Consider the following 13,291-nt stretch of genomic DNA (forward strand, 5'->3'; position numbering starts at 1 on the left):
AATCGTACTGAATTCATTTGATTTGACAGTCAGGTATTTAGTACATGCAGATGTTGATACAACTACTAGGCAACTTAAATATATATCACACTAAATAGTTAGACATTATGACCTTCCGGACCTTTGCTTCAAGAAATTTTCTCTAACTGGACCTCTTTAAATTTTAGTTGAATACCCCTGCTCTACACCAACGACTGCACCTCAGGAGACCCGTCTGTTAAACTCCTGAAGTTCGCAGACTGTCATCGGCCTCATCAGGGACGGTGATGAGTCTGCGTACAGACGGGAGGTTGAACAGCTGGCCCTCTGGTGTGGTCAGAACAACCTGGAGCTGAACAACCTCAAAACTGTGGACTTCAGGAGGAGCCCCCCAATACTGGCCCCCCTCAACATACTCAACAGCACTGTGTCTGCTGTGGAGACCTTCAGGTTTGTGGGATCCACAATCTCCCAGGATCTAAAGTGGGTCTCCAGCATCGACACCATCACCAAATAGGCCCAGCAGAGGATGTACTTCCTGCGCCAGTTCAGGAAGTTCAACCTGCCTCAGGAGCTGCTGATCCAGTTATACACCGCCATCATCCAGTCTGTTCTCTGCACATCCATCACTGTCTGGTTTGGATCAGCCACCAAACAGGACAGGAACAGACTAAAACGGACAGTCAGGTCTGTAGAAAAAAACATTGGTGCCAGCCTGCCCTCCATCCAGGACCTTTACATCTCCAGAGTCAGGAAACGGGCAGGAAACATCACTGCCGGACACAACCAGTTTCAACTCCTCCCCACAGCTTATTTCCTCTGGCCGTCACTCTGATGAACACTTAATTCAGTCATGTGTGCAATAATCCGGTACCTACATATTCTAAATTACACACACACATATATATATATACACTACCGTTCAAAAGTTTGGGGTCACCCATTCAATTTCGTGTTTTCCATGAAAACTCACACTTTTATTTATCAAATGAGTTGCAAAATGAATAGAAAATATAGTCAAGACATTGACAAGGTTAGAAATAATGATTTTTATTTGAAATATTAATTTTGTTCTTCAAACTTTGCTTTCGTCAAAGAATGCTCCATTTGCAGCAATTACAGCATTGCAGACCTTTGGCATTCTAGCTGTTAATTTGTTGAGGTAATCTGTAGAAATTTCACCCCACGCTTCCTGAAGCACCTCCCACAAGTTGGATTGGCTTGATGGGCACTTCTTGCATACCATACGGTCAAGCTGCTCCCACAACAGCTCAATGGGGTTGAGATCTGGTGACTGCGCTGGCCACTCCATTACAGACAGCATACCAGCTGCCTGCTTCTTCCCTAAATAGTTCTTGCATAATTTGGAGGTGTGCTTTGGGTCATTGTCCTGTTGTAGGAGGAAATTGGCTCCAATCAAGCGCTGTCCACAGGGTATGGCATGGCGTTGCAAAATGGAGTGATAGCCTTCCTTATTTAAAATCCCTTTTACCTTGTACAAAACTCCCACTTTACCAGCACCAAAGCAGCCCCAGACCATCACATTACCTCCACCATGCTTGACAGATGGCGTCAGGCACTCTTCCAGCATCTTTTCACCTGTTCTGCCCTCACAAATGTTCTTCTGTGTGATCCAAACACCTCAAACTTTGATTCGTCTGTCCATAACACTTTTTTCCAATCTTCCTCTGTCCAATGTCTGTGTTCTTTTGCCCATATCAATCTTTTCTTTTTATTGGCCAGTCTCAGATATGGCTTTTTCTTTGCCACTCTGCCTAGAAGGCCAGCATCCCGGAGTCGCCTCTTCACTGTAGACGTTGACACTGGCGTTTTGCAGGTACCATTTAAAGAAGCTGCCAGTTGAGGACCTGTGAGGCGTCTATTTCTCAAACTAGAGACTCTAATATACTTGTCTTCTTGCTGAGTTGTGCACCGGGCCTCCCACTTCTCTTTCACTCTGGTTAGAGCCCGTTTGTGCTGTTCTCTGAAGGGAGTAGTACACACCGTTGTAGGAAATTTTCAGTTTCTTCGCAATTTCTCGCATGGAATAGCCTTCATTTCTAAGAACAAGAATAGACTGGCAAGTTTCACATGAAAGTTCTCTTTTTCTGGCCATTTTGAGAGTATAATCGAACCCACAAATGTGATGCTCCAGATACTCAACTAGCTCAAAGGAAGGCCAGTTTTATAGCTTCTCTCACCAGCAAAACAGTTTTCAGCTGTGCTAACATAATTGCACAAGGGTTTTCAAGGGTTTTCTAATCATCCATTAGTCTTCTAAGGCGATTAGCAAACACAATGTACCATTAGAACACTGGAGTGATAGTTGCTGGAAATGGGCCTCTATACACCTATGTAGATATTTCATTAAAAACCAGACGTTTCCACCTAGAATAGTCATTTACCACATTAACAATGTATAGAGTGTATTTCTGATTAATTTAATGTTATCTTCATTGAAAAAAACAGTGCTTTTCTTTGAAAAATAAGGACATTTCTAAGTGACCCCAAACTTTTGAACGGTAGTGTATATAAAGTATCCTGTGACATCTTTCCATATTTATTGAAGCATCTCTGCATAATCCATTGAACTATTTCCCCATTTCATTCTCATTGTTGTTGTGTTACTTATGTTCATATATGTATACTTTTGTATATATATTTATATTCAGACTTTAAATGTTTATATATAGTCGTAAAATGTTTAGCTTAAACTGTTCTGCTTTGTTGTCCTTGCTTTTTTAGTTTATTTGTCTATTTCTGTGTAAGTATGTTGAGAGCAATGGAAAAACCGGAGTCTGTTGTCCTTTTTCTATTTCCTTATTCTCTTGTCTGCCTCATTCTGACCTGCCTGCTGCTGTAACAAGTGAATTTCCCCCGATGTGTGGATAAATAAAGTTCTATCTAATCTTATCTAATCTAATTCACCCAAAGAGTTTACAAAACACTTTTGGAGTTTCATGGGTCAAAAGTGTTGCAGCCAAATCCAGTATAATTGTAGTAAAGGGTGACCACTTCTTCAAATGTAAAAAATAAATCACATAAAATGCCTCTATAGGCTCCTGTGGTGTCATCCAAGTGTCCATAAGCTCCGACATTCAAATTTGACTCTAAACAGCGTTTATACCATGTTTTTAGCCTAAATGTCTGCTCTTATTCTCCTAGCCCGGAGCTGCGTTTACATTTGCGTGCACACACCGCACAAGCTCTCAGCTTCATGTTCGCGTTCGTTTTCATGTGCGGTGTGTGTGCGCGAATGTGTACTCATGTTTTTAATGGCCAGTCAGATTCTGCCAATTTTTCCAGCCAATCATATGGTTGTTGGAAGACTTACAACCGTTACATCAAAGTCTCTCCTGATTGAACTAACTTTAGATTCTTGACGATGTGGGTCAGGACGTAGAGTGGGTCATCCACTAACCACACGTTCGGCTGTTCAATTGCAGTCTCCCCATTCCACATGCTGAAGTGTCTTGGCAGAATAATGTACCCCAAATTGAGCCTGACAGCTGTGCTGGCGGTGTGTGATAGAGAAAGTGCTGCACATAGATGCACTGTATGAATGGATGTTTGAATGGATGGATGGCAAAACTGTAATGCAAAGCGTTATTTAAATACAGACCATTTCCCGTAGATTTTGCAAAATGTTTACATTTAGTCACACATTTTTAACAACTAATAAATATACTGTGGTATGCACAGCTTCTAATTCCAAAGGGATTCACAAAGCATCTAGCATCCCTTTTGGAAATGTTAGTGCCTTCAATTGTCTCCCAGTATGTTGTAGTAAATAGTTCCGTTTTAAGCCCCACTTGGAAACACACTACCATCCCCCAAGCTAGTGAAGGAGTCAAGGGCTAATGGTGGGGGATGAAGGGCCAACTCATTGGGAAGACGCCCTTGTCCTCCCTATGTTCTAGTGTCCAGACTTGATAACCATGATAACAGGCCATTCAAAGAAATTGAAAGACGCTGTCATGCTTGAGAACCACTGGGAGTGTCCTCTTTTCACACACGCACGCACGCACGCACGCACGCACACACACACACACACACACACACACACACACACACACACACACACACACACACACACACACACACACACACACACACACACTCTGATCTGATACCCTTGTCACTTGCACCACAGCATTTGTTTGTGCCTGAACAAACTACTTGAATGATTTTACAACACTATGGTTTAAGTTTGGTAAGGTATAGGCATTAAAACGATTTGGTTAGGTTTAGGTAAATAGCATTGTTTGGGCAAAAATTACCTCTTTGTTAATGTTAGGGGACTTTCATTGTCATAGCTACAATAATACAAGAATCAAACAGCACTCTCTCGTCCTATGTTTTGCTGATACTTCCATTGAACCTAACCTCTAACATTGGTGGACTTAACAATAAATTATCAATTGACTTTTGCTCTCAAAGGTATGGTTCACCTAGAAATGAAAATTCACTCATATACTCACCATTACATTACATTACATGTCATTTAGCTTCTTTTTTTATCCAAAGCAACTTCCAATTACTACATTCAACATTTATGAGGGGCCATTAGGGATTCAGCATCTTGCCCAAGGACAATTCAGCATGGGCTGTGATTTGAGTCGCCGACCATCTGGTTGGAGGACAACTGCTCTACTCCCTCAGCCCCAGCTGCCCCCACCACGATGCCGATGGAGGGGTGGGTAAAGTGTTTGAGTCCATAAAACACTTTAGGAGTTTCAGGGGTAAACAGTGTTAGAGCAGAATCCCATGCTTGTGTGCTGTTATCTAAGTGTCTGCAAGCCCTGTCATTCATATTCGACTCGAAATCGCTTCATGTACTCTAAAGAAGGGGTCACTTTGGCTGCAACACTGTTTACCCTGTTGCACATGACGGGAGGCTTACATAAACCTCAAGTGCCCCTCATTTAGTAAAGAAACTCAATGGGATAGTGTCATCGTCATTTTCAATTATCATTGTTAAGCAAAACTTCCAATGTATTACATTACATTACATTACATTTCATTTAGCTGATGCTTTTATCCAAAGCGACTTACAATAAGTGCATTCAACCATGAGGGTACAAACCCAGAACAACAAGAATAGAGAAAGTACAATTTCTTCAAAAAAGCAAAACTACAAAGTGCTATAAGTAAGTGCCATTTTAAGTGCTACTAAATTGTTAGTTTTAAAAATGTTATTCAAGGTATAGTCTGAAGAGGTGTGTTTTTAGTTTGCGGCGGAAGATGTGTAAACTTTCTGCTGTCCGGATGTCAATGGGGAGCTCATTCCACCATTTAGGAGCCAGGACAGCAAACAGTCGTGATTTTGATGAGTGTTTAGCTCGCAGTGAGGGAGCAACAAGCCGATTGGCCGAAGCAGAGCGGAGTGAACGGGCTGGGGTGTAACGTTTGACCATGTCCTGGATGTAGACTGGACCCGATCCGTTCGCAGCACGGTACGCAAGTACTAATGTTTTGAAACGGATGCGGGCAGCAACTGGTAACCAGTGAAGGGAGCGGAGGAGCAGAGTAGTGTGAGTGAATTATAGGTAGGTTAAAAACCAGTCGAGCTGCTGCATTCTGAATGAGCTGCAGAGGTCGGATGGCACTAGCAGGTAGACCAGCCAGGAGGGAGTTACAATAGTCTAGGCGTGAGATGACCAGAGCCTGGACCAGAACCTGCACCGCCTTCTGAGTGAGAAGGGGACGTATTCTCCTGATGTTGTACAGCATGAATCGACAGGAACGTGTTGTTACAGTAATGTTGGCAGTAAGGGAGAATGTAACATTAACCGACAACACAGTGTTATGCAGATCATATGGAGACTGCATGGTTCCAGTCTGCCACATGATCCTAACTATTTGACTGATCTTATAGAAAAAAAAAACATGTTAATGAAGATTTTAAAAAACAGTATCCTCATTGTGTGATAGTAAATGGAAAGAAACAAATTAAATAAACAATTGCTCTCATTGTTTGGCTGTGAGTAACAGATTGAACCATTATGTGATACATTAAAAGTAATTGAAGCATTTTTAAGGACTCTCTGCATGAACTATTAATTGCAATATCATTAATATAATTTAATATTAACATTAATTATGTGCTGATGTCTTTTTTATATTTTTTTACAAAAATAACCTTACCCATCAATAATACAATATCATCTCAATTATAAAAATGTAATAAAAAATTTCCCCAAAGTCATACAATAATATTATTGATGAATCGACCTTTAGATCATATGAACTTTATCAGATGATGCATGATGGAAATGAAAATTAATTAATTTAATGTTTTGATTTTAAGTAGTATTTTATTTTGAAATGTTGGGGCCGGATATGTTACAATGTATGTTGTGGGACTTGACGTAGTTAAATAATAAAACGCGATGCAGCGAAAATTGCTCATGATGTAGGTGGATGCGTCTCACAACTGGAGAACCCAGAGCCGAATGTCTCGAACGTTCACTCAGCTCTCCTTGTGCAACAAAAGAAAGTCGCCTATAACTCGACGGAAATTGAATAAAGCAACGTGGTGATACAGCAAAGGCTAACCAGGAATTGTTTCATTTACCATATTATCAATGACTATCCCAACCGGGGACAAAGGAAGCGGATTCTCCCACAAATAACAGGAGTATAGGAAGAGCATTTTTTCCTACAAAATGTGGAACGGGTATTAGTTTATGGTCGATAGGTAAGTCGACGCTTGTTTTAAAGTTGGTCACCACAGCGACTCGACGGAAAGAGCTGACACAAAGCGCCACAGACGGGGTGAAAGACATGGAGTCCCTGCTTCTGTGCTGTGAAGCGGACAGGCCTGCCAGGGCCTACCGGGACTCCAACCTGTTGACTGACCGGGTCCTGCGTGCGCTCCTTCGGGCTGAAGACAAGTACCTCCCAGCTCCCAACTATTTCAAGTGCGTCCAGAGAGAAATAGCTCCGTACATGAGGAGGATAGTGGCTACCTGGGTGTTGGAGGTGAGTTAAATTCAATACATGGCTTTACGTGTTTTACAAAGAGAAAAACCAAATAGGAGCTGTTTGGTACCAGGGTTTGTGTGTGAACCAGAAAAACGTGTGTAACTTTACTATCAAGTTACAACCTCAGGTTGAGCCAGCTCTGAAGCACCACTATATAATGCGTGAAAGAGGAGGTAAATGGTGTATGCAGCAGTGGCTAACCAAGGGGAATTTGATGTAGTCCAGCGTCTTACATAGCACTTTCTGATTTTCAGCTATAACACTATCACAACCTAACAATAACAATCAAAACGATATTGGTCCAGCATGAACGTTTCCCAACTGAATGTCGATGCCTAGTAGAAGTACTTGAGCATAATCTAAAAGAGCTTGTCTTCTTCATTTATAACAAACCACTGCGACTGAAAACTAATCTCATGTCAACTTTAGGTTATGTCAGTATTTTACTGTAAGTATATGGAACTAACTGGAGTCCGTCACCTTTTGTTTTTCGTTTAATCTTTTCATTTCATTATATGAAACTGAGTAAGACAGCAACTTTTCACATTAGAGAAGCCATGAAGAGCAATGTTTGGTTGGCAATCATTGACTTAAATCATTAAAGATCAAAATTGTTTTCTTCTAATGTCTACCATCCAACAGGATAATGCTCCATGTAGGGTTGCAAAGGGGCGGAAAATTTCCGGTAAATTTCCGGAAACTTTCCGGAAACTTTCCATGGGAAGTTAAGCTCGGGAATTTTGGGAATTTTGAAAAAAAAGAATTGCCACAAATTAAACGCTGAGCAATAAAAACGTCATTCAAAACTCTATTTTAAAGATGTATGGAATGCAGCACACGCTGCACGTTGAATTTCAACCCTGCACTGTGCATTTCTCCATCACATGCACAGATAATTCCCAGCATCCTGCACACTACAGCAGGGCTATTGAGGCCACACTACTGCATTAGCCCAAGGACTAGTCAGGGAAGTTTTGATGATATTACTGGGGAAAATATATTAGCATGCTGATTGAGGATTGTTCATCTAGCCTATTTCTATTCATTTATCCATCAATTGTAAAATATTTTTAAAGACGATTCCAATTGTTTAGCTAACTATTTATATCTCTGGCATTGCATTAGTGTTTTTTACAAGCTTTTTTCTCATCTTATTCTACAGAACAATGCTACGTGCACTATCTCATGTGTGGAGACATTTCACCCCAGCCAATGTAGAAGGAAAGGCTGTGTACATTTGCAAATACTGTGCAAAGACCTATGTTAAGAATGCCACAAAGATGCAGAAGCATATAGTCAAGTGCCCAAAGTTTCCTCAGGGCTCAAATCAGCTTATGGCAAAACAAAATGTTTATATTTATATCTGTATATGACAAGGTAAATACAGTTAGTATAAATTACCTACACAATTTCCAGTTTATTCCCGCTAATTCCCGTATATTCCCGTATATTCCCGTTAATTCCCATGGAAAGTTTCCAACTTTGAATATTCCCGGAATTTTGCAACCCTAGCTCCATGTCACAAAGTAAAAGGTGTAACTTGTATGACCTCCTCAGTCCCCAGATGTGAATCCAATTTGAGATGTGGTAGAGCAGCAGATTGGCAGCATGAATGTTCATAAATGATCTACAGTCATGTCAACATGGAGCAGAATGGAGGAGAATCTCAGAGGATATTTTATGGAATCAATACAATAGAAAACCAAGGCTGTGCTAAGAGCAAAGGGAGGATCAAGTCAGTGACAGTGTGGTGCTTGTTGAGTGTATGTACCACCACAGCATGTTTGTGGCCGAGATGCACAGAGCTGATTATTTTTCTTTCTCAATTCTGATACCTCAACTCTATTCTCCAAATTTTAAGTCTGTATCCCTCACTGATACTCCAAACACAGTTGAACAAACAATATTTAAATGCAGAATTGGTGTGTTGTTTGTCTATTCAGGTGTGTGAGGAGCAAAGATGTGAGGAGGAAGTTTTCCCGCTGGCTATAAACTACATAGACCGCTTCCTGTCAGTGGAACCCACCAAGAAGAACCACCTTCAGTTATTGGGAGCTGCCTGTATGTTTCTGGCATCCAAACTCAAGGAGACAATCCCACTCACTGCTGATAAACTCTGCATCTACACAGACAACTCTATAACACCTACTCAGCTGCTGGTAGGTCATTCAGGGTTAATCATCACATTTCATTATCCTAGCAATTATACTGTAATTTCACTTCCTGTTTGTGTTAACCTTTAATCCCTGTTTGATAATAGTTGAACTTGTGCCTCTGTCCATCTCTCCTCATCCACTCACAGAAAATGGAGCTACTGGTTTTGAATAAACTCAAATGGGACCTGGCTTCAGTAACCCCTCTTGACTTCATCGATCACTTCCTGTCCCAGCTGCCTGTCAGGAGAGAGAGCAGGACCATACTCAGGAAGCACGCTCAGACCTTTGCAGAGCTGTGTGCCACAGGTATGCCTGGGATTAAAATTAATATAGGCTGTGTTTTCAAAGACAGTCCCACTGAGGCACTCGTAAGACCATACTTTCTTGTTGGGCTGTAAACTGCACATTATAGCAGTCTGAGTGGTGGGTGACCCTATAGAAGCATTTAAACATCAGATAGGAGGAATAATTAGATAATTTGTTGTGTTATCTTTTTGATTGACAAATAAAGTTAGTTTTAGACAGAAATTAGAAGTAAATGGTCTGTATTTATATAGTGCTTTTCTATTTTGGATGACCACTCAAAGCGCTTTACAGTACAGTTTTACATTCACCCATTCCCACAAACATTGATACAGTGCATCTATGTGCAACACTTTTCTCTATGAAATTTGGGGCACAGTATCTTACCCAAGGAATTCTGAATGACGAAGACTTGGATCAAACCGCCGGCCTTCTGGTTTGAGGATGGCCGCTCTAACCCCTGAGCCACAGCCGCACCAAGGAGTTGGAGTAGAGAAAAGCTGTAATGACACAGAAAAACAGATAATTTGATCTGAGCTGAGGACCAGACAAGTTATAATGGGATAGTTCACCGAAAAATGAAAATACACTCGTTATCTACTCACCACTATGCCGATAGAGTATTTGTGCATGTTTTCTATGCTACTAGTTTCTAGTATATATTTAGAATAACACACACACACACAATAACTGGTGACAAGGACTTTGTTTCAGTGTAACTACAATTCCCTCCTTTCACATTTGAGGGAGGGCTGTCTGTATCATGTATTGATAAAGATCCATCAGCAAACAACAAACTAGTAGAATTAATAGATATTAGATGAGGAGCCTCGAATCAAAATCATGAAGGTGCTGTTTAAGGCAGAAACCTCCAAAATAACACATTTAGATGGTGTTTGTTCTACTACCCTCTGTCTGTTTGTATAGATTTCTCCTAAATTCACCAAACTAACCAAAGCTAATCTGCTTATTTAAACATACTATTTCTTGACATAAGTCATTAACTGGGGAAGTCCTTGGTGATATGTTTTAGTTAATTTGATCATATTCACCTGCAGTGCCAATTGGCAAATGCATGCTAATTACTGCATTTTAATTAGTTAAAGCCTAATTTGCATATCAAGGTGGCATTGTGATGACATTATTAGATACAACTTATTACATTAGCTAGTAGTTCATGCGTGTACATTAGCAAGACACAAGTTAACTATATTTGTTTTCGTCTTTTGGCTAATGAGCTGTAAACTCGAGGCACACATAGCTTAGTCCTTCACCTTCACACAAGAGAAGAAAAACCACCACAACTGGAACAGGAGCTGGGAGGTGCTGCCTGCCTGTCTGACATGACTGCGCTCCCTAGAGGTGTGCACCCTTACTAGCCTCACGATTCGATTAGGATTCAGCAGTCAACAATTCGAAGGCACAATGTGCATCATGTTCTGTCTCTGCATCGATGCAGAGTCGTCCACGTCGCAATGCATCTACGAATCGAGAAAATGTCCACAGCTCCAGTGCTCACCACTTGCAGGAGACGTGGATGGTAGAGAGGGGATCGTAACTCGGCAAAGTCTAATCTCCCGACCTGATATTTTGGTTATTATTACATTTACAATATATTTGTTTCACAGGGAAGCTGTGCGCAAACAGGAATAATATATATTTATATATATATATATATATATATATATTTTTTTTTAAACAGCACCCTAGAAAAAGGACACTTTCTCTCGAGGAAGAAAAAGGGCATGGGCTCAAGCCCCCTTTGATGTCTATGTGTGCACGTGCAAGGTGGTGAGTTGATAATGACTGGATTTTCTTTTTTTGTCTAACTATAAAAAGGCTGCTGACGAGGCTGCTAATCTTATACGGCTCCAAATCAACACAGAATCAAACATTAAAAAGTAATTGAAGGAAGCTTTACAGTGATTTGTTCCCTTCTGAACTTGTGCTGCCACTGTTCTGAAAAAACAGGACTATTTTAACACTCAGCTAATTTTAGTCTTACTCCTTGTTCAAACATCTTTCACTATGGAGGTTTGAATACTGAATGTTTTTGCTTCTTATTTGGTTTAATCATCAGCTGTATACAATGTGCCACATTAACCGTGAGTTGTATTATGTTGCTCTGCAGATAATAAATTCATAGCCAGCCCTCCATCCATGGTAGCAGCAGGCAGCATGGTGGCAGCAGTGGAGGGCTTACAGATGAAAATGGTGGGAAATGCCTTGATGTCACACAAACTGACAGAGCAACTTGCACAGACCATTAGGAGTGACCCAGTAGGTACATCTGTCTCTGACGTGAAGAGTACACGTTACATTCACTCTCACTGAACAATTTCCCCAATAACCTTCACTGTCTCTCTTCAGGACTGCCTTCGAGCATGTCAGGAACAAATTGAGTCGCTGCTACAGACCAGTCTCAGACAAGCACAACAGCAACACTCTGTTACTGTGGAAACTAAGAACATTGGCGAGAGGCAGGACCTCTCAACTACACCCACAGATGTCCGTGACATAAACATCTGACTGAGATGAGAAGCAGGTTGAACTGTTGAGGTAGATCGTCATCGTACAGCAAACTGTAGGAGCAGCTCCATCTGTGCAGGGGATCACATGGAAATAAAATGGTCTCTAGCATCCTGTAAATAAACGTGTATTAGCCTATTCTGAATCATGTTGCTTCACATTAAGCATTTATCATGACCTATACTGTGTTATATAGTCATTGTGAATTTTGTCTCTACTGCAGCCATCTACTCTTAGCCAACTTAAGGGAACGTAAAAAAAAGAAAGATATTCTTAAGTTTGAAGTAAAGGAGAAGGAACTGTATATGTATCTGTAATTTTAGCTATAGACGTTTATTAGCAGACAGTTGACCTCCACAGCCAAAGGCTGTGGAGGTTTATTTTACAGTGTGACCTGTAATGCTAAAAAATTACATTCACATAGCATGTTATATAGCTCTGTTTTGTTGAGGTTCCTGAACTGGGAAACAAGAAAAGCTCAACTAGTTGTGCAGTATTGAGCTAATAAACCATAGCTGTGGAGATTTTATACAATGAGATAATTTCAGTACAAAATGAAATGTGTTATAAACTGCCTAACTGAAATCACTGTTCTAATGTGATGCAGTATAGTGCAAAGCTGATTCCACTAGAGGGAGGGCAGATGAGTGGTATTGACTAGCGACCAAATTTAATTTTAGTTAAGCAATATCAGTGTCACATTTTTAGTAGTTATGGGAGATTGTATTGGTTTTCCATGGTTGTACTGTAAAAAAAAACATATTTCTCTCCCCCATCTCAACATGGGTGTTGTCACTTCGGTCCTCTGAATAATGTTCGAAGCGTCTGCATGTATAGTGAATTGTTTGTCAGTCTCATTGGACGAAAAGAACTTGAACTCTTTATTTTCTTACAGCCACGCATTTAGCAAGTCTGTCTGCTGTCCTGGAAAAAGGTCCGAAGCAGTACTAGTTTTGTAAAATAAAGACCTCAGGTGTTATTTAGTTTCTGATATTTATTATTACATATCACAGGAACATTGCAAATAAAAGTTGTACTAAAAGAGTAAAGACTGGGTTTGTCTCGTTTCAGCTGTTCTATTAACATAAATGGTTTGTATTTATATAGCGCTTTTCTAGTCTTGATGACCACTCAAAGCTCTTTACAGTACAGTTTTACATTCACCCATTCACACACACATTCATACAGTGCATCTATTAGCAGCACTTTGTTGTTCTATGAGGGGCAATTCGGGGTTCAGCATCTTGCCCAAGGACACTTTGGCATTCAGATGGGGAAGACCGGGGATTGAACTGCCGACCTTCAGGTTGGAGGACGACCGCTCCACCCCTCAGCCA

General features: G+C 40.7%; 1 protein-coding gene across 3 annotated transcripts; it reads left to right on the forward strand.

Annotated features, from left to right (window-relative positions):
- Positions 1-6,344: 6,344 nt before the first annotated feature.
- LOC118110121 (G1/S-specific cyclin-D1) lies at positions 6,345-13,003 on the forward strand. 3 transcript variants are annotated; one of them, XM_035157739.2, is made up of 5 exons: positions 6,345-6,963; positions 8,910-9,125; positions 9,269-9,428; positions 11,557-11,709; positions 11,796-13,003. In XM_035157739.2, exons 1-5 carry the CDS (start codon positions 6,766-6,768, stop codon positions 11,825-11,827), a joined length of 759 nt encoding a protein of 252 aa, XP_035013630.1. In that variant the 5' UTR covers positions 6,345-6,765; the 3' UTR covers positions 11,828-13,003. The 3 variants fall into 3 exon arrangements, with proteins under 3 accessions (XP_035013630.1, XP_035013629.1, XP_035013631.1); XM_035157738.2 differs by having other exon boundaries at positions 11,557-11,705; XM_035157740.2 differs by lacking the exon at positions 11,557-11,709.
- The last annotated feature ends 288 nt before the right edge of the window (positions 13,004-13,291 follow it).

This window comes from Hippoglossus stenolepis, chromosome 5 (assembly GCF_022539355.2).
Source record: "Hippoglossus stenolepis isolate QCI-W04-F060 chromosome 5, HSTE1.2, whole genome shotgun sequence".
In the NCBI taxonomy this organism is placed as follows: domain Eukaryota; kingdom Metazoa; phylum Chordata; class Actinopteri; order Pleuronectiformes; family Pleuronectidae; genus Hippoglossus; species Hippoglossus stenolepis.